At 32.4% G+C, this 25,513-nt stretch overlaps 1 protein-coding gene and 1 long non-coding RNA gene across 8 annotated transcripts; one reads left to right on the top strand and one right to left on the bottom strand.

Annotated features, from left to right (window-relative positions):
* The first annotated feature begins 2,266 nt into the window (after window positions 1-2,266).
* Window positions 2,267-20,311, top strand: mthl14 (methuselah-like 14). Of its 6 annotated transcripts, none has more exons than XM_036360552.2 (7): window positions 2,267-2,577; window positions 3,415-3,548; window positions 17,447-17,788; window positions 17,853-18,314; window positions 18,374-18,537; window positions 19,597-19,804; window positions 19,875-20,311. In XM_036360552.2, exons 2-7 carry the CDS (start codon window positions 3,427-3,429, stop codon window positions 20,119-20,121), a joined length of 1,545 nt encoding a protein of 514 aa, XP_036216445.1. In that variant the 5' UTR covers window positions 2,267-2,577; window positions 3,415-3,426; the 3' UTR covers window positions 20,122-20,311. The 6 variants fall into 6 exon arrangements, with proteins under 6 accessions (XP_036216445.1, XP_014090901.1, XP_036216444.1 ...); XM_014235426.3 differs by having other exon boundaries at window positions 2,267-2,611; XM_036360551.2 differs by lacking the exon at window positions 2,267-2,577 and adding an exon at window positions 2,674-2,785.
* Window positions 20,312-23,167: 2,856 nt separating this feature from the next.
* Window positions 23,168-25,512, bottom strand: LOC118680534 (uncharacterized). Of its 2 annotated transcripts, none has more exons than XR_011397116.1 (2): window positions 25,312-25,512; window positions 23,168-23,451 (listed from the first exon to the last, which is right to left on the bottom strand). It is a non-coding gene; the product is annotated as an uncharacterized lncRNA (long non-coding RNA). The 2 variants fall into 2 exon arrangements; XR_011397117.1 differs by lacking the exon at window positions 25,312-25,512 and adding an exon at window positions 25,055-25,116.
* Between the last annotated feature and the right edge of the window lies 1 nt (window position 25,513).

Here is a 25,513-nt window from a genome sequence, read left to right as displayed (position 1 = left end):
GACCAATCACAGCGAGTCTTTTATTTTAGAACGCCGAAGACGACCTCTGGCAGTCGTTTTGTGCAATATGGCGAAACGATGTTGCCACCTGCATGTGTTGTGTGCGAGAAGTGCGCATGATGGAAAAAAGTGCAAGCCTACCATAATAATTTGCGACTTCGTTTTTGTTTTGTATATAATAAAATCGTCTTAATCAAGTAAAAATATTTTTGGAACAAATATATTTAAAACTGCTTTTAAAGTGACTAACTAAAAGTTGCTTTATTTATTTAAACTCAATTAAAATCTGTATTTAATATAGTTGTTAAGCACGACTACAGGGTGTCATCGTTTCGGAAAAAATTTGTATATGCTTGCAAATAATAAATATAATTGTTATATATATTCTTAATTTATATATTTTATTAATTTTTATATACACTTCATGTTACTTCGTGAGGAATGCAGTTCAATATTTAAGTATACAAAAACTTAAAAAAATAATCATTTTAATTTACAAATGTATGTATGGTATGTACAATACATACCGTTGCGGTCTCCTAGTTAGCAACGCTGCCCTTTAAATCATGTTACCATTCATAAGTCGAAAGTTGACTAGAATAATTTAAACTTTTGGAGGATAATTAACCGACATTTTACTGCTTTTTAAATAATATGTAGTTTGTTAATATAATTTTCTGAACTGCAAGAATATCAGTCGTTGCGCATTCTAATAATAATGGCTCTCGTACTTTCGTCACAGGATTTGTTTCTGCCCATATACTTTACTAATTTATTGTAACATGCATAAATTTATGACAGTTACCTAAATTATTTGTAAATGTGAAGAAAAGGAAAAACTGCGTTGCTAACAACGTGACGGATAGCAATTTAAGCTTGCTTAAGAAAAAGACTGAGGTTAGAAACTAACGGGACTTTTTGAATAAATGTTGACAAACAACGCAATGGTTCCCATTTTAAAATTAAAATAAAGCAAAAAGTTTTAACCGATTTAAGACATATTGCTATTAGGACATAATGATTTCTTTGCTGCATATCGTTGTTAATTAGTTGACCGTTGCTGTACTATATTTATAATGTATTTAAAAAAAATACTTAGTTTCCATACAATAATAAAGTTGCAATAATTATGTAATAATATAATAACCAAATTCGCTTAAGGTATATATGTATATGTATATGTATATAACACGTCGCTTCATTGATAGAAATGTGAATATTTAATTTAAAAAAAACTTTTTCCGTATCAAATCATGATTCAATTACATACATATATAAATATACATATGTATGTAGGTTGTGTTATTTCGGAGCGTGTTTCTTCTTACGAAACAAATTTTTATTCTATAATGTCAAAAAAACTACATGTTGATGCTTTTGTGTCATAATTCAATTATACGTACAAGGTTGTGTCGAAACGGAGCGTGTTTCCTCTTATGAGAAAGTATTTTTATCCATAATGTCAAAATCAGCTGTTTTTTTGTGATATTATCGTTTACATGTAGATGATTTTGTGTGATTTACAATCTATTCGTATTCAGTTATCACTCAAAAAACGCATTTTCATTGGACGAAATCTTTGAAAAATTTATTTCTGAACCATAAAAACAAAACAATAGAAAGTAAAACGGCTGATTTTGACATTATGGATTCAAACAAAAAACAGTTATTTTGAAAAATGCTGTTACAGTTTGAAGACTGTCATTTTCTCCAATTTATCTTAACGTTTGAACGAAATATTAATTTGTGAACAGCCATGTGGATGGTTACTACTACCATAAGGACTCAAAAAAACTTAAGTGATAGCATTTACTACGGACTTAAAAATTTATGAAGCTTGACTCTTCTCTTTCTGTTAACAAAGGACATAACGCACACGGAAAGCCTTCGATCAGTTCGACGGAAACGTTGATAGTTAGCGACGCTTTCCGCTTTTACTAAATTATACACTCCGGTTTTTGTAGAATGAAGCTAGCGTTGCTGAGTTAAAGTAGCAACACATTTAATGTAAATATTTACTTATTATGACAGACGAATGGCAATTCCAGTTAAAACTTCATCAGCTGCCACTCTGTAGTTGGTTGTGCTTTTTTATAATACTCTACTGAACAGTAAAGTTGTTAATATCTAAATTATGTAATATTTGTGCATCCGTGTGTGAGTGTTTGGTGTCTGTGCGGTGCTAAATAAGTTGATATTAATTTCAAAAGTGCGATTTTGTGCCACTACGTTATCCAATTTCGAAGGCACCGGTAAAACGGTAGTGAACGGGTTTGCCAAGCACATAAATCCCTAATACCGTTATCTTATCACAAAATAAATGCACGAATTCCAATATAATGATACTCAACATTAGGCCAAAAGAATTCTATTTACAGCCAAAGGCTCATTCTTTAACTATTATTCGCTAAACTCAGTCAAGTCGGTTGTGAGCGCACGGTATATATGCTTATATACATTTGTACATGCATATATTAGCAATAACACAAATAATAAAATTGTATTTCGAGCGGTATAGCAAGCGCACACAAACAAATAAATAAAGTGAATTGAAAGCGCGCTGCGAAAAAAATACCGGTGAGCATTACTCACACATCTTGAAAAAAAATCCGTGAGTAACTTCATTTCTATGAATCTACCAACTAAGGGACAATTCTTCTAAAGTTGTAGTAGCTTCTTGATTTTTTAATTATTTAAACGTGTGTGCGTAGCAATTGTGTGAGCGGATGTTTAAGTGGATAGTTCTTGTACGTTCGACAAGTGTCTGTAAATGCAGTGAACATATGTATGTATGTAAATATGTACATATGTAGTAGAATTTGTTTTTGTGTTTGCTTTGCTATACGGTCTAAAACATTTGCAACAGCACAAAAAGTTCTAGCTTGTTTTAATTAAACAAATATTCGACTTTATGCGTACACACATTTGTATGTACATACTTATGTATATACGAGTATTCATAAGTGCATATGGGTATGAATTTTTAGTGAACCAGCAAAGCGAGTTTAACAAAATAATAAATTAATCTGCTCGCAGATGATCATCGCAGAAACACATGCAAAGTGCAAATTTTTTAAATCAGCTTAATATATATTTTAAATAGACATACATATGCATGAATGTGTGTATATGGTATATATGTAATATATTCTTAATCATCTACGATGTCGACTATATCGCTTAGGCAATAACTTAGTATGGAGTTTTCAGTGAAAACAATGTGAAAGAGTTTTATTGTATCCACTGATAAGAGTGTTTTCGCGATAATATTTGTGATGTCATAATAGATACATACATACACATTTACACAGATATGTGCGTAAAAAATTTTCGCTTGAATTTAATTAAAACTAAACAGTCAAAGTGTAACTCACTTTTTTCGAATGTACATGTCTTCTTTTCCACATATTTCAGGGTAATGTAATCATGTACGATTTGCTGATACGTACACTTGTGATAACAGCCTGCATAGTTGAGTGTTGGAGCTTTAATAGCATATTATCACAAACAGTCATAAATGGAACAAACGGCACGCTTTCAAAGTTCATGTAAGTTAATAAATATTTTATCACTCTAATGCTCTTTCGCTCGGTCGATATTTGTAGCAATCAAAATTAGCACGTCCAATTTTAATTCAAATCAAAAGAAATTTAGTTATAAAGTTGTAATATATGACGTCTGGAAATTTTTAAAGATTATAATCTAGTAGTTAATTACTTATAAGCATACATTTATAAAAAATATTATTATTTGTGTGTAGAAATGTATGTGCGTATACGTATGAATGTAGTTAGATATGGGGGTGTACCCAGTAGCGAGTAATAAATATTGATATTTATAGTGGCCCGCCCGAAGAAACTTGTTAGCAATCTTAAGTATGAAAAATATTTTAAAAAAGATCTGAATTATACGATACAAAATACAGAAGCAAGCAAAAAAATGCAACTTGTTAACAAAATATTGAGATTAAATTAAAAATGTTATTAAATAATTTTTATAATCGATTCTGGGGTGTACTTCAGATTATTTTGCCCCTACAATTTACTTCAAAATTTACGCACATGTTTTTTAAGCTATTAGAAAAAAGACCCCTTGTTGCTTTTCTAGAGGACACTAAAAGGTATCATCTAAACTGACAAAAAGGTTATTGAAACTGAAATTAAACTATAAAAAAAGAAGAATATGTGTCTTTTTGGTCTAAATTAAATAAAAGTTGAACAAACAGGAGATCTAGGCGAAAAACTTAGGATATACCATTGTTGAATCGGCCATGGTTACATTTTGAAGCAAATTGATTTTGTATTGCCTGTTATGGAAATATGTAGAACTGCACTTCAGAATTTAATAAAATTAAGTTAATAATCTCTATGTGTCCACAGAGATGTATAGCCCAAGGCATTATGATAAAAATGTTTTCTTTTGCTGGCTCTAGGCAGCTTCAAAATAGTCATAATCTCACCTAAAAACAATTCAATAGCTGTCTTCGATTCGAAAAGGTTGGAGAGTATCGAATCAAAAAAACTATACTAGTTGTTCAAAAACCCTGGCAGCGCTTGCAATGCAAACTTGCGTTAACTCGTCCTCTGACCCATGCAATATTATAAAGCGCTTTTATTTCAAATCTTAAGTTTTTAACATCGCTAAACAAATATTTCTATTTTAATTTTAGAGTCAGAAGGACTTCAGGCCAATCAGCCTCTCCTCATTCCTTTTAAAAACGCTGGAAAGACTAATAGAATTACATATAAGAAACAAACTGAAACCAGAAAATTTGGCTGGTTCGCAGCATGCGTATTCTAAAGGAAAATCCACAGAAACAGCACTAAGCTCTGTGGTGGCGGAGATTGAAAAATCTCTGGAAGTTAAAGAATACACTCTACTTGCCTTCTTAGATATAGAAGGAGCCTTCAATAATATTCAGCCTAGGGCCATACTGAGTGCGCTTAAGGATCTGGACATCTCTGAACCTCTCAGAAAATTAATTGAACAGATGCTCAAGAGCAGGTCAATAATTTCAACGCTGGGAGCGTCAACGATGTGCAGATCTGTCCAAAGAGGTACACCTCAAGGAGGCGTGTTATCCCCACTTCTCTGGGTCCTGACAATGAATAAGTTGCTCTTGGATCTAGAAAAGAAGGGGGTACATGTTGTGGCCTACTAGAGGTAAATTCCCGAATACTCTCGCAAACCTTATGCAAACGATCTTGGACGATATAAATCGTTGGGCTGTATCGTGCGGATTAAACTTAAATGCTGGTAAGACAGAACTAGTACTGTTCATCAGAAAACATAATACTCCAGAAGTTATGGCGCCATTAATAAATGGTTGCAGACTAACAATTGGAGATAAGGCAAGCTACCTGGGACTAATCTTAGACAGGAAGCTTTCATGGAAGCAAAACTTGGACGCTAGGGTGAAGAAGGCAGCCACAGCACTCTACACCTGTAAAAGGATGGTGGGCCCCAAATGGGGGCTAACGCCTCGGGTAACTCATTCGCTCTATACAGCAGTTGTCAGACCAATGATGACATACGGTATATTGGTATGGTGGCCAACTTTCGTTGTTGATTTACGTGAGTACCTGCCGGCGACGGCCTTACCTCACGGTGTTCCAAAACACAGCATATCAATACAATGCGTTGATAAGCGCCCCAAACAATACGAGCTATTTGCAAGTATTTATTTGGATACCAGTGACAGTGTGTCTGGGTCCACACTACCATCTTGGTATGATTGAAGGCCGACCTAAAACCTCTTCCGTTTTCGGGTACGGAACCCAGTTGCTTTTTGCAACTTTATTTTAGAACTGAAAAAACAGTTAGGCTGAATTTTCAGTTCTTCCTGCATTTAGGTTTCAACCACAGCCACCACGAATCTCCCCAAAGGGGCCATAATCCAATGTGCAGATTGGACCGAAGTCTACGGGCTTTTTGCTCCCCGTGGTACCAGAAAGTCTCCGTTAAGACTGTGTAGCCGAAACTACTGCCAGTTGAGCAACCCATTACTCAATGACTGGTGACTTTTGTCGCTTGAACTTCAAATGTCTTTTTATTTGCTTTTTCATTTAAAGTCTATAATATCAGTTCAAGCTGAGTATTATAGCACTATTTCTGACATACTATGCTGATATTACTGAGCAAGGTACATAATAACAGTCATAGTGCATTTGGCTTTTAGTCGCCTTTTACGACAGGCATGCCTTACCGCGGGTAAATTCTTACCCCTACCCGCAGGGGGATGGTATGGTGGCCAATAATGGAAAAGAAACACGCGGTAAAGCGTATGGAAAGTATACAAAGAGCAGTCAGTATATGCATTAGTGGAGCTCTTAGAACAACGCCAAGCCAGGCTCTAAACGTCATTCTACATTTACTGCCAACAGATCTGTTCTGTAAGCAAGTGGCAGCAAAGTCAGCTCTCAGACTGAGGGAATCCTCCCAACTAGTCGCATGCAACAAGGGGCATTTTAGGATACTCAGTATATTCCCGTTCCTACCCAAAACCACGGATTTCCGCAATCCAATAGAATTGAAGCTAAATTCGGTCCACAATATTGCCTTCCCTACAAGAGAGGAGTGGGAAAGGGACGAGGTGGACAGGAATAGAGGAATTAGAATCTACACGGATGGATCCAAACTGGATAATCGAGTGGGAGGTGGTGTCTTTTGCGCAACATTAGACACCAAAATCGCCTTCCGTTTACCAGAAGATAGCCGTGTGGTATTGACAAAAAGTGTGCTCACAACAAGAAGCATATATATATATATACGGATAGCCAAGCGGCCTTGAAATCACTCAAGTCTCCAATAGTCTCATCCAAGCTGGATCTGACATCCTACTTCACAATAAACCTGCAATGGGTTCCAAGACATAGTGATATCCCTGGTAACTGCGAAGCATATGAACTAGCCAGAACAGGTACCACTTTGCAACTAACCCCTGAAAAAAAGGATATTTTTATGCCTCTGGCAACTTGCAAACACTTAATCAGCGAACATGCTATTAATATAGCAGAGTCTCGGTGGAGACAATCAACCAGCAGACTAACGTGGCAGGAATGGAGCGTGAGTCGCACAAACCGACTACTAAAATTTATCTAAAAATATTTTCATTTTCTTGACATCCTTATTTAACAATTTCAAAATCGTACTACAACCTCGCCTAAGCATCAATGAAGAAAATACAAATTAGCAAATAATTCCATCAATGTGTGGGCACCTCCCGTCTAAAGTGGTAAAAATGGGACAGCATACATATATCTTTACAAGGCCCCAAATACCGAGAATGAGAAGCTCCTAACCTATAGCCGATCTTACTTCCCCAACCCTTATACTCAATAATTTAAAAAATTTTCGAACTTCCGACCGGTTGTAAACTTTTGTAAAACGCAATTCTTTTAGCCTCCATATACTTATTATAAAAGTTTACAAAATTCAAGTTGGCCTTATACCGCATAAATTGGCCAATATGTGAAATATCTTAATGAAACTCAGAGAACGTCTTTTTATAACAACAGTATGCATGTCCTTGTGTCCAAAATGAGTAAAATCGGAACAATATCTTGACATAATAAAAAGATTTCGAAAATCCGGTTGCCTTGCATATCGGTCAATATGTAAGATATCATAGCAAAAAGTGTAAGTACACATGTTATCTTGGACATCATCATCATTTCTTGTATCTCCCACTTCATCACTTTCGCAAGTTATATACATTGTTGGCCATGAGTACCAGATTGCATTTTTTATATACGAGGTGTGTTCAAAGGAAAAGGTGAATTTTGATTTTTCGTGGGCTGTGTACATTCGATTATCAAAATTTAGTTTTTGTTATAATCGGACACATATGCTTATCATGTACTTGCATTAGGAGTCCATTTCGATTAGTAGTTTGTTTTTGACAACAGAAAAGGTTAGTTACGTTTTTGTGTACTCTTCGATTTTTGACTTTTGAAAGAAATGGAGCAAAGAATATGTATTAAATCTTGCATTAAAAATGGAATAAAGTGCTCCAAGGCCACTATGTCTCAAAAAAGTGTTAATAAGTGTGACAAGCGCTTTACAGAAGGCCGAGAAGATGTTGATGATGATGAGAATCCCGGAGGTGCGACCACGGCAACAAGCGAAGAAAACATCGAAACAGTGAAAAAAATTGTTCTTGAAAATCGTCGAATCATTATTAGAAAAATTACAGACGATGTTGGCATATCAATCGGCTCATGCCATTCAATTTTCTCGAATGATTAGGACATGAAACGTGTGGAAGCAAAGTTTGTTCCGAAATTGCTAAATTTTGAGCGAAAGCAGTGTCGCATTAGTATCGCTCAGAATTTGTTCACTTCAACAACGATTTGGCTCCCTGTTGCTTTTTCCTATTTTAAAAACTGAAAAAACTAATGAAAGGAAAGCGTTTTGCCACAATTGATAAGATCAAGTCAGAATCGAAGAAACAGTTGATTCGATTGACTTCGAAGATTGGAAAATGCGTTGGCACGAGTGTAATATTTCCGAGTGGGATTACTTTGAAGGGGACAAAATCGATATTTATGAATAAATAAGTACTTTTCAAAAAAATTCAAAATTCACCTGTGCATTTGCGTCTATTGCTAAATTTATTTACCTAAATATCTTTTCCTGCACTGTTTTCCGCAGATATTATATATATAGACATTTTCTTTGTCTTGTAGTATGGAATTATCGTTGCTTTTTGTGTCTATTTTAATTAATTTTGTTTTGTCGATGTTGATTTATATGACAACTCTACCCGACTCGGCGCATAGATTGTAAAGCTTTGCTTCCATGTCGGAATGCTTCATAGCACTAAGCTAATATCATCCGTATAAGCGAGATCTTCAAGATGTTTGTTAAAGTTCCAGTAGATATCTCTGCGCTTATCATTTATGGATCTGTGTACGATGTCATCGATAATAATAAGGAAAGTAAACACCCTTGGTGAACACCTGCGTACGTTGTAATGCTGTCTGAGAGCTCGAAATTGTAAAGTACTCTGCACCTGAAATCTGCATATTGTGCTTTGATTAAAGCTGTAAGCTTCTCAGGAATTCCTCTAGATCGAAGCTCCTCCCAAATACTTTCGCGTTGTATGCTGTCAAGCGTAGTGCTATAGTCAATGAAAACAAGTTGAAGAGTCGACTGCCATTCATTTATTAACTCAACTATACTATGTAGGGTGTTAATCTGGTTAACGCACGAACGATTTGTTCGAAATCCGGCTTGTTTTTTTCTCAGAGATTGGTCGAGTTTGATTTAATGCGGCTTAAAAGTATGCTTGGACGTATTGGAAAAAATCATAAATCCGCGATTGAGTTTTCATTAAGAACTGTCGCCTTTCCTTGGGAGAGGGATCAGAATACCCTACAGTCAGTCCTCAGCGATCTTCTCTACCCAAATTTAGGTGAAAATTGGAAACAGGAATTTGGACGTGTGTTCTGGGCACACTTTCAGAGTTTAAGCTTGGATTCTATCGTATCCTGTAAACTTGTTATTTTTTAAGCCCTGTATTGCTGAAATAATTCCCTTCAGGGATAGAGGTGCTGAGCTAATGACGAAAATGGGTGAAATTAGTTCAAGTTTAATCCAGCCCAAATATACTATATAAAATGATTATCATTAAGGACTCTGCCTTTATACAATTGCGTGGAAATATACTCTTAAGCATACTTTAGTTTAGTGCGAGAAATAAAAGGAATTAATCCAGTTCTAGTAATTATTATACGGTTAATAAGATAACAATTTTGGTTGCAATCAATTAACGATTCGAATAACGATATATGTACGCAATACATAAATGATCAGCTTGATGAACTTAGTTGATTTAGCCATGTCCGTCTGTCCATTTGTCTGTCTGTATATATATACTTGTAGTTCGTTATCAGGCATGGATTATTATCTAATGCAACAATGGAATCTCTGAATAAATTGTTCAGACCAGATCACTATAGCATAGAGCTGCCATATAAACTGAACAATCGGAATCAAGTTCTTGTAAGGAACCTTTGTATTTGTGTAGAGTATTATAGCTTCTTGTTATTACAAACTTTTGCGTATTTATTCATATAAATTTTACATATTCAACACGTTCATAGAAATACATAGGTATATCTATATATAATACTAGATGACGCGTTGCTGTGGCTAAGGTATAAGGTATTAATTATAAATTATTCTATTCTATTCTAGTTTTATAGTCGTATAATTTCACTCATTTTCACAGTGTGTGATAGGAATGAATGGGTAACCTCACATACCTGGTTGAAATTAGTTCGATAGTTCCTGAGTTATAGGATTTCACCTAAAGATTAGTGGGCCACGCCCATTTTACAAATTTTACACCTTCTCCTGTAAAACTCTTCCCCACCATCTTGTTTGTGAAATTTAATGCTTATGGCGCATTTATTTCGTCAGTTATCGCACTTTTAGTATATTTTAACATAACTGTTATATGGGGAGTGGGCGTGGTTATTATCTGATTTTTCCCATTTTCACAGCGTATGAAAAAGTGCTAAAAGGACTTCCTCTCAGCAAATTTGGTTGAGTTAGTTTTAGTGGTTTGAAAGATATATACATTAAACCATTTAGGAGGCGGGGTTACGCCAACTTTTAAAATAATGGGAAACTGTTATCAAATTATTGCATTGTCATCGGTCCTTGATACGTGTGCAAAGTTTCAAGTTGATCAGGCTTCTTAAAACCAGTGAAAATTGAGCTCTAAGATTCCATTACATACATACAACCCAAGCTAATAAAAGCGTGTTAATAAAAAATATTATGTTGATTTTTTTATTTTATTAATTTTTTATTCAAGTTTGTAACAAATGAGTAATTTTCAAAGTTGTTAGTTGATATTCTTAATTTTAATTTTCAACAATAATATATATAGTTTTTAATTATAAAAATTTTTCAAATTCAATTTAATTCAGCTCTATTCGTATCGTACATTCTGTCAGTATCATTAGAAAACGTGGTTAGAAGACCATTTTTCCATAAATTTTCCAGTCAAAATACTTGCTATAATAATATTTCCTGTATTCCTTTTGTTTATCAAACGTGTATCGTTGCATAATTGAGGTGAATTGAAATTACTCTGAATAATAATAGTTGAACATTTTTCAACCGAAGATTATGTGATGTCATCTAGATAATTTACGTTTTCATTTTCATCAACAACAGCAGTGAATGATTAAAATACATTTGATAGCCTGGCAACAACTGTTGTAACTGGAAACTAATTTTCTCAACTTCTACACTTTTGGCCGCTAATGTAGCCCGATTACTGAGCTAGTTATAATCCAAACAATTAATTTCTACTTTTAGGACTATACTTTCAATTAAGCAATTTTATTTTCGTGATGTACTGCGTATTTGGTTTCAGTATTATTTCTGAGGATGGATTAGTTTGCAATTGTTCCCATATATTTGAGTTTCAACATAAGAACAATTACTTATGTTAAACATTCGTTAATCTCATTGCGCTAAGATAAGAGAAGAATGGCCAGGCTATCGGCAATCCCAGACAGTGGTAAGACAGCACCACCGAAAACTTCATCGTTGCCGTTTAAATCTTGCATTGTCCGTTGCAATGCTTCGAGAATATTTGTGAGCCATGACTCTGCGCCGTTCGCCCATAGCCTAACAAAGTGGGCGCTTTGCATTGGCCATGCAATATCAATGCGAGTTTCTGTTGTGATATTATAAATGTTCAGTAGCAACAATCAGTATAATCCATATACTGATGTATACAAAATGCAGTGGCTATGTGTTGTTATTGTTATTATTATTATTTTTTAAGTCATAAAATATTTAAATGATTCTTACATGAATTTTGAAGCCATGTTTATGATTTGAAATATAAATTTTGTATTTATGAATTGTATTGACTTTTAACATTAAGAGATAAAAAGTATTCTATGAGTTATAAATATTGTAACTAACACGACTCTCTTTTATATACATATACAGGTTGGTTGAAAAGTTTCTGCGCTCGAAATGAATAAATACTGTTATTGTTACGAAATATATTTTTTTATTCAATAATTTATGCCATCCCTATAATGACTTTCCGGAAGCTTTTTCAAAATACCCGTCTACATCTGTAATAGCTTCTTCATTCAACGAAAAAACGCTTTCCACGAAGCTTTTGCTGCAGACTTCGGAAGAGGTGGTAGTCGCTGGGAGTCTAATTTGGTGAATACGGTGGATGCTCAAGCAATTCGTACCTTAATTCGTTGAATTTTGTCATTGTTAAAACATTGTTTTACCTCTCTGCAGATAATCAAACAACGAAATTCCTTTTGCATCCCAAAAACCGGATGCCATAACCTCCTTTGCTGATCGTTGTAACTTCACCTGCTTTGGAGCTGAACAACTAGCTTTAGTCCACTGTAAACGTTCTTGTTATACTCTCGCAACCTGTTGCTACAGAGTATAATAGTTTTGTTCACCTAACGGTTGTTTGTATCACCTAAAATTAATCGAGTTAGATATAGGGTTATATGGTACCGTGAGACGGTTGGTATTGCAGATGGGCGTAATCGGACCACTGCCACGCCCACAAAACGCCATTAATCAAAAACAAATAACTTGCCATAACTAAGCTCCGCAATAAGATACAAGACTGTTATTTGGTACACAGGATCACATTAGGGAGGGGCATCTGCAGTTAAAATTTTTTTTTAAAAAGTGGGCGTGGTCCCGCCTCTAATAGGTTTAATGTGCATATCTCCTAAACCGCTAATGCTATAATAACAAAATTCACTGGAAGCAAATGTTTTTAGCACTTCTATTAACGGTGTGAAAATAGTTGAAATCGGGTGGCAACTCCGCCCACTCCCCATATAACGGTACTGTTAAAAACTACTAAAAGCGCGATAAATCAAGCACTAAACACGCCAGAGACATTAAATTTTATCTCTGAGATGGTATAAGATGACTTTATAGGAACCGCGTTCAAAATTAGACAGTGGGCATGGCACAGCCCACTTTTAGGTGAAAACCCATATCTTGAGATCTGCTCAACCGATTTCAACCAAATTCGGTGCATAACGTTCTTTTCATGTTTCTATGTCAAATGGGCGAAATCGGACTACAACCACGCTTACTTCCCATGTAACACCATTTTCAATTCCATCTGATTCTTTCACTTTCCACTATGCAAATCAGGTAACAATGATTATATCGGGGTAAAACTTTGCGTGAATAATGCAATTAAAGTATGCCACCTTACGGCCAAAAATTGTCTAAATCGAACCAAAACTGTTCAAACCCCTAAGTACTAAATATGTGGACCCCAGTGCCTATAGTTGACCTTCTACCGAAAATATCAGTCAATCCACAAAGAAATCTCAAACGAGTATACCATTTGACCTTGCGAGAGTATAAAATGTTCGGTTACATCCGAACTTAGCCCTTCCTTACTTGTTTTAATTTAGGATCATGGTGGTAAATCCAAGTCTCATCCATAGTTATAAAACGACTCAATAAATCGGTTTTATTCTGCTTAAAACGCTCCAAATTATGCTGAAAATTTTGTTTTCGATTCAGTTTTCGTTGAATTGTTAAAGTGTGTGGCACTAAGTTTCTCAACAGCTTTTTCATATGAAATTCTCCATGTAAAATATGAAGTACTCGTTCGTCTGAGATGCCTATGGCATTAGCAATTTCACGCTTAGTCAAATGTTAGTCAATGATATCTGGTGTGTACAACTATATTTAAAAAAATTCTGACAAGTCAACTTCAAATGGCTTGTATCTTTCCATATGTTTTCACGACAGATGTACCAATTTGAAAAAAAAAATTTGGAGCTAGTAGTGTTATTTCTTGGTCTTGATTACGAATCGTTTGTATGGGGGTATAAAAAAGTGTTGTTTTGAGGCTTTTTCAGACAATGTTTTTCTGCGTAAGAATCATTCTCGTACTTCAAGAAATATTCTAAAAAAAGAATTCGTGAGTCATTTTTATATTATAAATAGTATATTCGGTCATGCGACGCTATGGCTATGATATACCAAAACGCGAAAAAGTAATTGCCGGTATAAGAATTCAAGGGTACAATACCTGATCAAAAATTGATATCAAAAATGATTCATACAAATATTAGTCAATGGAAAAATTTATGAATTTTCCAATTGGCATTTTACTGAAAATATCAGGGACCGTAAATAATGATTATTGTTGTAATTTTTAATTGAAAAAATCAAATACTTAGAATCGACATACAAAAAAACAGATAACGTCATGTTAATCCCTTTTCGATGATCTTAGCGTTTCCTTGATGATTTTTCAATTTCTGATTCTTATTATTTTCATCACCGATAATGATTAATTTTGACTAATTTTGCAATACAATAAATCATAATTAATTAATATTTTTGAGCAAAATAATAAAAGTCAAAACAATCATTCTTTTTGAACCAAAAATAAAAAATAATAATAATAAAATCAAAAATAATCAACATTTGTGATTTTTATTTTTTTGCTCAAATTAAAACTCATTTCTAGATCACAGGTTTCTTATGAAGGTTTTTGCTAACTTCGTTGCAGGTCTCTTTAAAACACGCCCCCTTTCCACCCCTCAGAAAATTAGAAAGAATCGAATATCAAGCGTAATTATTGATTTTTGAAATTTCACACAGAGGATATACATAAGTCCTGGTTTGCATGACTATTGCAAATTTTATCGCTATCGTATTCAAAATATGAAAGTTATTCAAAAAGTAATTTCTGTCGGCAAATACGATTGTAGCTGCAACAAGTTCATTGAAATAATAATTTCTTACCAAATTATCGGTGAAGAAAATAATAAAACTCAATGCATAATCATTATTACGTGTTTTTTTAAAATAAAACTTATAATCATTACGGTCTCTGGAAAATATTATTTTATTAATTTGTTTTTTTTTTTTTTTATATATAGATGGATAGATTATTTGTAAAAAATGTAGATCCAATAAATTCCCTATGGTCAATGCACTTTACAAGTGAAGTACACACGATTGCAGTGTCTTCTGTCACACTTAAATTAATTTCCCGTGCAAAACGTGACTGATAAGCAAAAGAATTACGGGTATATAATTAAAATCAGTTGATGGGGCTTCCTATATAATTGGTTTATATAAAAACGCAAGCTCATTTTCAATAAATTGGTCCATAATATCAGTTGTAGTGGTACCATCAAAAGTTCTTTTTGTTTTGCTTCGAAATCACTACTGTCAATATTTTTGTTTTCTTCTTGCTCAGGTATTTCCTTAAGCTCATCATTAGAAAGACTGCTATTTCTTGAACTATTTCTTTGACGTCTTCCACATTTATCTCATCTAAACCAGTTTGTTTTGCTAACTCCACTATTTCTTCCACTAATTCAGTCATATTGAAAGAGTGTTCAATGTCTTCGCTCTAATATAAATGTGGCCAAATGTTCTTCCCTAACCCTTTCAAAGATCTTTCTGTTATCTCATTCTAAAAAAGCATTCATGATATTGTAGTTTTTCCATAATTCTCTTATTGATTGGTTCTCTTCTAAATATGTTTTTTCAAAATCTACTTTAAGGTTTGTCTCAAGTAATATGCCGCCTTGTCTATTGGTTGGATTAATGTGTATATGTGTGTATTCGGCTGAACGATTACGGAGAATTCCAAGGTTGAAATAAAAGACCGCTAAACCGAACAGCGTAAAGCGGGGACTTACGTGTTCCATTTTCTCTGGGTAAACACCTTATTACTAAAAGCGCAATAAATCTATAAATAAATGCACCAGAGACATACAATTTTTTACCCGAGACGGTACGGGAGGCCGTTAAAGTCGGTGTTAAATTTACACGATGGGCGTGGCATCGCTTACAATTTGGTGTAAACCCATATATCGGGATCTACTCTACCGGTTTTAACCGGTATATAATTTAAATTTCATCTGCTTCTTTCACTTTCCAGTGTAGAAATTAAGAACCAATTAATGTAACCGGATAAAACTTTGCATGAATCGTGCCTTTGAGGTGTGTCACCTTATGACCAAAAATTGTTCAAATCGTACTAAAACTATTCAAGTCACCAGATACCAAATATATGGACCACAATTCCTATTGTGAACTTTTTTTATCGAACATATCGGTGAATCTGTGATATATATTATAGAAACTTAGAGAGAATCCTTTTCTGATAATAATATGTCTGTATGTCGAAAATGGGTAGAATCGTGACAATAATTTCCTTATCCCTCATATACCTAATAGAAACAACGAACATTCGAACTGTGAAATTGGTCGACAAATTACCCAAACTTCCATATACTACATATAATGATTTTTGTTATTATACTATATTTTATGCACCTTAAAGTATTTCACCGGCTTTGATCCTTGCCTTGCAAGAGTATAAAATGTTCGGTTACACCCGAACTTACCTGTTTTAATACTATATAATATATACCATAACCATAGCGTGGTCAAAAATTTACAAATCTTAGACTATGAAAAATCTTATACTTGACTAATCTTAACCAAATTTAGTTCACCCTATTAATGGTGGTTTAAAAAGAGAGAAATACTTAAGCAAAATTCGATTACTTCTAACGGCAATATGAACCCCAACAGCTTATTCGACTTTACGTTGCATAACTAAAGATCAAGAAAGATATTGAAGCAACATTTATTACATGTGAATCCGTCAATATACTCGTATGTCATTTTAGTTGAAAAGTAGATAAAAAGCGGTGCATCTTATATATCTTAATAAAATGAACTAAGCATTAACTTAAGGTACTAAAAATTGATAAAAAACGATCATAATACTGTCTGCAGTATAACTGCGATCTGCGAGATAACTAAGGAATATTATGTGAAAATTTAAACCTTAGTGTAATGCGATTTTTTTTCATTTTTTATCCTCAATTGATCGATAAATAAATTTTGTTTCAAATTTAAGACAGTTAAGGCGAGTCACATCCGTATCAAGTGTTAAATTTGTCTATGGAGACCGAAAAATGTATTATATTATATTTATCCAAATTTTGAATGAGTAATCTTCGACTGTAGTAGTACATTCAAAGACAGACGGCGGCTTCATTTCCGGTCGAGAACTATCAACATGCTATCATCCCTTATTATTCTACAAGGGACTAGTCACTACATCATTAAATATTTAAAAATATTTAAGTTCTCATAGGGATCTAAATTTGTGCCATTTGTACCATATCTTAATCACTTTCTTCCGACATACTATAAAACTTATATGTTATGTGTCCATTAAAGAAGACCTCAATCGTCGTTAACGTAGGATTTAAGGTTTAGTAAACTGTTTTGAAATTTCTCGCTGTATTTAAGAACCACACTAATGTACAAATTATATCATCCTTCTCACAACTTAAACTTTTCTATTCATTATCACGTACTACTGCAACTAATACATATGATATACATCAATTTTTTATGGCAGAAATTCCATTGAGTTCGCGGCAGCGAACGAAGCGTTAAATTACAGCGCGTCTACAGAGAGCATGTTAGAGAACGCAAAAAATGCTGCTTCACCTGAGGATTGCTCTCAGCGCAACAAAAAGGCAGCACAACCGATAAATACGAAAAACTCGCGATTTAGAAAATGCTGTCCTAATGGCGAGGGACTGAGCGTATTTCGTGACAATAAAACAGACGAATTCTGCGATTCAACAAATTTTAAGTTTGAACCCAGTATTATAAGCGTTATTTTATACGACAACTGCATAGAGGATGAAGAGAATGAGGTCGATTTGCAAGTTGAGATTGGAAATCCCTGCAATTCGTAAGTAACATAATTTATTGCTTTTAAAACTAGATAATTATAAAGTCCCATATATTTCTTGCAGCTCTCTAATATACAACGATGAAGATGATGCCTTCTTCGTGTTGCAAGACGGTTCCCTACTCATTATGGATAAGTATGGAAATGATAGTTACACTGTGGAAAAGTACTATTGTCTCGATATGGATAATGTGTCTGGAATTACCTACGCCATAACTTGTATAACAGCCATTGAGGAGCACTTGAAACGTGGTCAGATCATTGCAATTGCTGCTTTGATGCTCGTATCCATACCGTGCTTATTAATCGTCAGTTACATACATATAAGACTGAAGGAGTTACGTTCGGTACATGGCCTATCTCTAAGCTCGTTGTCGTTGTGCTTAGCGTTGGGCTATTTCCTGCACTCTTTGGTGCATATTTTCAAAATTGATTCCATGAAAATCGGTTATGTCATACAGTTCCTAATGCTATCATACTTTATATGGTTTTTCTGCCTCTGTTGGAATGTATTGGTGAATATTTGGTAAGCTGAAAACGAGTATCGAGCATATCTGTATTTAAGCTTACCTTATTTTTTACTAGGTTCCGCATACCGGCCAATAAGAGGTCCTCTAAGCTGGTGGTGTGGTGTGTTTTTGCTGGACATTCACTGGTCTGCTACAGTGTTGCAGGCTTACTGGTGGCGTTGACTATTCACAAGGGACTTCCTGGTATGCCGTCCTACTTCATGCAGGGCTTAACGGCATGTAAGACAAAGAATAGTGTTAAATTTAAAATGCAATAAGTCGCAATTAATTGACAAATATAAATTAACTAATTCTTTTTGATTTAAATAACTTGTTGTAATATTTTATAAAAATGTTCTTTAAATTATTATTTTTGATTTAATTATCTTGAACTGAATTAAATTCGGAAAGCTCAAATTTATGTTAAATATGTTTGATTATATAGTAAAAAATATATATATATTTTAATTAATGTAATAACAGAAAAAAGTTTAATTAACGAATATGTTTGTTTGGAAAAACTTGAGCTTATTTAAATCCAGAAAACTTAAATGTTTAATTAAAGAATGTTAATCAACTGAATAATTTTGTTTGAAATAACTTGAATTGAATTCAATTGGGAAAACTTAAACGAGGTGCTACTAAACAAAAAATTAGTAAAATAATTAATAAAAAAATAAAAATAAATCACAATTAAATATTAAATGAAAATAAATTAATTAACAACTACAAACTCGAAAAATAATATTAAAGCTATATAATAATTAATTAATAAGCGAATTAAAAATTTAAGAAGTAAAAAAAATTATTACTAAAATAAGAAATTATATGAATTTTATTTAGCTCGAAACGATTTCACAACATTAAATTTAATTGAAATATGTGCAAAATTTATTTCGAAATAAGTTGGCTTAAGTTAAATTAAGTTGATTAAATGTTAATATCATTGGAGTCAATTGAATTAAAACAAATTTTAGCAAATTAAATAGATTTAAATTTAACAATATTTATATAAAAAAACTAAACTGAATACGATCAATGAAATTAAGGTAACTTAAAATAATTTCATAATTAAAAGAAATAAGAATATTATATATTGCAATAAATTAAGTTGATTTTAGTTAAACTGAGTTAAATTAGTACAAAAATAATTGAAAATAATTTAATTGAAATAATTTATAGCAAATAAAACTGCATTAAATCAAATTTAATTTAATGAACTTTAAATGTATTTAATTAATTTAATACGCAAAATAATAAATATTAATAATAATTTATTTATATTTTTCTGCCTTATAGCTATTCGCGAGTCACAACGATATTTCATACCACCAGTATCTTCATTCCTCTTCTTATCATTTATTGTAATGATGATATCATTCTTCGGTTTTCAAAAGATTAAGAAACAGAAAGCAGAGATGGCTGCAAAGAACAGCACGAATGGCACTGTTCATCCAAATATAACTGCCGAAATTGATGAAATGAAATATGAGGAAGTGAAAAAAGAGTAAGTTTGGCAAAATAGTGCTCGAGTATTAAATGTGAAATAATTATTTGATTTTTTTGTTCATTACTAGTGCCAAATGTATAAGCTTTCTGGGAGTAATATTAATTGTATCATGGCTACTGGAAATTGTCACATTCTATTCACCTGGCCCAGACGCTTATCTTATGGTCATGGAAATGATCAACGGCTTACAAGGTGTGTTCATAATGCTGATATTCGTTGTGGTACGACGTAGGCGCACAGTTATTTTGAGATGGTGGTACGATAGAGGATCTCATAATGTTGAGGATGTAGAGCTTGAGGCGATGAATAAATAAATTAATTTCGAACTTGTGCGAATAAGCGTAGTACATAGGAAGATATGTATATATTTAAATATGTATTATATATGTACATACATATTTGTAGATGAACTTACATATAAATATAAATTAATTTACCGTTTGAACACGGAAAGTTTTTAAAAGAGATCAAAGCGAAACGTTTTGAATTTCTTGAGTAACTAAACTGATATCTCTTTATTTAATTTCCTTTTATACGTTATTCTCTTATTTACTTAAAGTGCCAATTACATTTCTAGCTTATTATGCTTATTAACAATAGTGTAGTAAGTGACCACCATTTTTATTTTCTGTTTGATTGGGGTAAGTATATCAAAATTTTCCAATCTTAAATCCACATTTGTTGTTTTAATATATTCTCTTACAAAAAATAGCTCAAATTTTTCTGCTTTTAAATAACTTAAAATTTTTCCAGTGAGGTTTCCATATTTTTTTCTCTCTATTGCTACATTATTTTTGAAAGTTATCAAATATACCCCTTTTATTGTATGATTATTAATATTATGTATTATAGTAGCGTCGTTTACAATATTTATTGATTTATTAGCTTTCTTCATTTTTGTACAATTAGCGAGTTTATTATTTAACATATCTGTCAAACATGTATTATTCCTTTTTATCATACAGAATGCATTGCTTAACTCTTTTTTTTTACAAAATTGGAATGAATAAAATTTGTTTTCGCATTTTTTGATATCTTCTTCAATTATCAATTTACCTTCATTTTGTGCTACTGCTATTGTTTTAAATAGGTTACAGATTTTTTGTACTTTTGGACATTTTTTTATTTATTATTATTCGATTATTTTTTTGTTCAATCTTAAATTTTGAAACGTCAATAACACCTGATATTATTACATTAATTCTTTCCTCACTTATTTCTTTCGTTTTATTCGTCTATATCTAAAATAAGCGTATTTAAAATTCCAAGTTTTGATAGTGTAATAGTTTGTATTGTATTTTCAAGTTCAGTGATTATTAGTTAGTTGTTAATTTCTTGTTATTATTTTCTATTAAGCCTTTTACTTTTTTTGTTATTTTCATAAAGTCGTCGTTCATATTTTATTAACCGCTCTTTTTATTCTATCATCGTCAATCAAATTTGAATAAAGTATATTTAAATTTTAATATTATCTTTATGGATTATTCTATTTCTATTTTGTATTTAAGCTTTATTTTCAACATTTTCTGTTACTATTTGTTTTTTATATTTAGGATTTATTTTATTCCTTTCTCAATATATTTTTCCATATATGATTTATCCTTTATGATAACTTTTTTGAAGCCTTTTCTTATTATAATACTGTAACATCTTTTCCTGAGCATACTGTAATGTGTCCATTAAATTTACGTGGATATTTTTATTAAATAAAATATTATAATGTATTTTGCCTGTTACTGAGTTTATATTGTTGAACCGCTCTAATAATTGATTTAAAGTTACTTACTAAATTATATTCTTGCTTTAAGTATCTGGAATTTTCTATTAAAGTTGAATAAATTATTTTTGTCCATTACTAGTACTGGATATGGTGTACAATAATAAATTTGTATATATAGCCGTTCCATTAAAGACTTCAACGGTATTGTACTTAAGCCACTATCTATTACCATACTTTAACATTTGAAAATGTTGCCTTGCCAACGCGTCAACAACTACAACACATTTGTTGCCTCTGGTTTGCAAATTATTTTTGGAGAACATTCTTCAATAAAGGCTCTCCATCATTTGATTTTTATATTTCCAAATCACTAACACCGTATAAATAATTAGGGTTATTTATGACCCGTGCTGACGGATCAATGTCCATTGGTTCTGTATTTGTTTTATATTGGTTGGTAGTCTTTTGAGGATACCTTAAATTATTTTGAAAATTTGAAATTCTTCGATTAGCTTGTGGGTGGTTTCGTGAATGAAATTCATTTTTTTTTTTAAATTGCAGAGCAAATTGTGCTCGCATTTCATTCGAATGCAGCTCTTGCGCTTTAGTAAGAGCATTTGGTAAATCTGTAGTTGTTAAAGTGAAAAGTAGTTGGTTTAGTGGATAGTTTAATCCAGTTGTGTTAGTTCTTAAAGCAGTTTCACGGTTCTTGATATTTACTTGTTTTGTGATTTCAGAGTTTGTCCCGTGCGTCATTATTGTCTTGTTTATTAATAAAGTCAATTTCTGATTGACTTTCTTATAATAGTCTATTAAGGATTTCGATCCTTGTCGCAAAACGCTTATTCCCTGTCCAATCACGTGAATTGGTCTTCTATCAGCGTATGCAAAATCTAGTCGGGAAAATATCCCGATTCATAAGAATGTCATTTGCATCTCCTACAATTTTATTTCGTAAGATTGTCAGTGCACCGAAATATCGTCTACTGCCTTCTATATAAAGGTTTATTGATTCGTTCATTTTTTGCAGCTTCCCTCCAGTTGACGTAAGATTTACCACAATATTCTAGCAAAGATTTGACAATAGCTAAGTTTTCGTTCAAGTTATACAGTTATTTATTGTTTGAGTCTTGTATTCTGTTAAATTTGTCAATGTACTAACTTGGCTCGTTAATTGAGCTATTTTAGCTCTTAGATTAGTAGTTTGGGCAACTAACTGACATTTTTGAAAATTTGTATACTATTTCGTGCACTTTAATTTTTTTTTTTTAAATACAAGCACTATTTCAATTTTCTATTGCTACTCGCACTTTTTATTTATGTAAAATTATTGGTTTTGTTTTGTTTTTGCGTTAGATCGCGTTATACGTTACCGGCATATTATACAGTAGTAACGAACACATTAATTGTCAGCCCAGTTCGTTATACTTGTATGGAATTTTTCGTTAATTTGAGTACTCACCTAGCGGGGTATGTTTTTCAATAGAAATGAGTAAAGTACTGAAAATTGCCGAATAATACATTGTTTATTGACTTGTTTGTTAAAAACGGAACAATTCAAAGTATTTCATGTTACCTCAAAGGAAGTAATATTCTTAAAAAGCCAATTCATGAGATCAAAATATTTGTATATCAGTGTATGGAATACGAAGATTATATTTGATAGCTTCTTCCTGAAGTTCATTCAATAAGTTTTATGAATTCAACATTTTTCTGCTTTGCCCACTGGATACATTGTCGAAGATTTTCTGTATGAGACTTTAATCAACTCATTGATTCAAATCGCTGACTGAGAAATGAAGCCGAAAATGTTAAATACTCAAGAATTTAGTTTCATTCCTCATTGCTAAAGAATCCTTATCTTGCCTTAAGAATGACGAAATTGGAACATCATACTCTTCCACAAAATTAGCCTGGTTTTACACTTAGTTGAAAAGAAAAGAAATACAAAAAATAAAGAAAAATTAATATTTATATAATTAATAGTAATTTTTTCTTTCGAATTTTTTTCATGTCCTGTTTTGTATTTTGTTTTCACTACAATTTTTTTTTGTTTTTCAACTCTTTCTACATACATATGTCTTCTTCATGTTGTTAAACCGAGTACTGACAAATCCCCGTTGATCGCTATTTAAGGTACTCAATGTAAACTTGTTCGTTATAAGCGGTTTTCGTTAAAACGAATATTCGTTATTTCGGAATACTACTGCATTTTGCTTTTTACACAGCACACGTTGTAAGCGTTTCGAAGGTAAACACATGCTAGAATTTTTATTTTATTGGTCGACCAGAGGTTTAACCCTCCTGGCAGGATCCCCAATTAATTTACCGTTTGAACACAGAAAGTTTTTAAAAACAATCCAAGCGAAACGCTTTGAATATGATGAGTAACTAAACTGATATCTCTTTATTCCCTTATTTACTTAAAGTGTCAATTACATTTCTAGCTTTATCAACATATTTCAGAAAAATTTTAAGCGTTTTTCTTTGTTTATAAATCTTAATCTTATGCCTTCTTGTGAAAGCCATCAGTAATTTTAATAATAGTTACTTAATAGCTAAGTGGTTTGTGATATTGGTGGTGTTAACATACATACAAAAAGCAGGATGTTTATTAATTAGGTTTTTATTTACTAAACTATTCTAATTTTAAGTAAATGCAATACTTAAATTAAAAATATCAAACTCACTTAACATTACTATTAGTAGAACCTTTTATTAATAATCTAAGGCCGAAATGTATTTATTGTAATCAGTTGTTTAAACCTTTATACGAATCGAAATCCTTACCTTATTATTTGCATAACACATTTTAAATAAAAATCTTTTAATAACCTATATATAAAATTTTATTTATGTTTTGCGTTCCTGATTTATTTTTTGCACTAAAGCACATCGAGAGTACAAAAGACGAAATGCGATCGCAGTCGTTGGACGTTCACTTGTTCAAACAGCTTACAATTAGTCCGAAGTATTGAATTAAAATATTTCTATACATACATATGTACTAATACTTAATCACATCCTTTTATACCCTGAATATGGTTTATTAACATTGCCACGAAGTTTGTAACATCCAGAAAAAAATGTCGGAGACCCTATAATGTCCGTTCTGTACATACGCGAACAATTCCCTCAGTTTTCGAGATATTCATCTGAAATTTTGCACACTTCTTCTTTCCCTAAAGAGCTGGTCATTTGTCGAAATCAAAGATATCAGACCACTATAGCATATACATAGCTGCCTTACAAACTAAACGATCAAAATCAAGTCCTTGCTTCAAAAACTTTTTTATTTGACTATATGACGGTATTAATTCCGAAGAGATTGTTCAGATCAGACCACTATAACATACATGTACATACACAGCTACCATACAAACTGACCGATCAAAATCAAGTTCTTGTAAGGAATTTTTTGTAATTGTGACGGATATTATAGTTTTGGTTCAACCGAAGTTAATGTATTTTCTTGTTTTAACGTAATTACAGGCGGTGAGGTTCTTTTATTTATTTATTTCGCTTACCAAGTATAAACTAGCATCTATTAAACAATTAGTGTTATTTTTACTATCACAATCATATTCTTAACTTTGTAAAACATCATACAATAAATCTTAGTATCTTGATAAAAACATTTTGAATTTTTAAATTCTCTACGAATCGCTGTCGATATGCTACAAGTTGCCAGCTTTGGAATATCGGTAATTTTTATTTCCTATTATATATGATTTAAAACACATTTGCATGCTTAAATAAACATATTAACATTAAATATACTAACGCTTTTTAGATGTGAGTTATTTTGTTGTTCTCGTAAAAAGATTCATATTGGTATTGAAACCCACGTATTTTCTATGCTGAAAATACTGTTTGTGTATTTTATTCTAATTGGAATCTATTTGATTTAACTTTTGCCACACGGGAAACTACTAGAATCTGACAACATTGTTCCATAAAAGTAGTTTTTCTACTACGTTTTTCAC

The sequence above is a fragment of the Bactrocera oleae genome, chromosome 6, assembly GCF_042242935.1.
Source record: "Bactrocera oleae isolate idBacOlea1 chromosome 6, idBacOlea1, whole genome shotgun sequence".
Classification (NCBI taxonomy): domain Eukaryota; kingdom Metazoa; phylum Arthropoda; class Insecta; order Diptera; family Tephritidae; genus Bactrocera; species Bactrocera oleae.
This window is presented reverse-complemented; position numbering and strand designations above follow the sequence as displayed.

Bases quoted from the DNA above. Each gene is read 5' to 3' on its own strand.
- mthl14 (XM_070111211.1), top strand. From the start codon at position 2,727: ATGTTTAAGTGGATAGTTCTT. The intron at 18,315-18,373 runs GTAAGCTGAAAA...ATTTTTTACTAG, and splicing joins AATGTATTGGTGAATATTTG to GTTCCGCATACCGGCCAATA. The intron at 19,805-19,874 runs GTAAGTTTGGCA...GTTCATTACTAG, and splicing joins TATGAGGAAGTGAAAAAAGA to TGCCAAATGTATAAGCTTTC.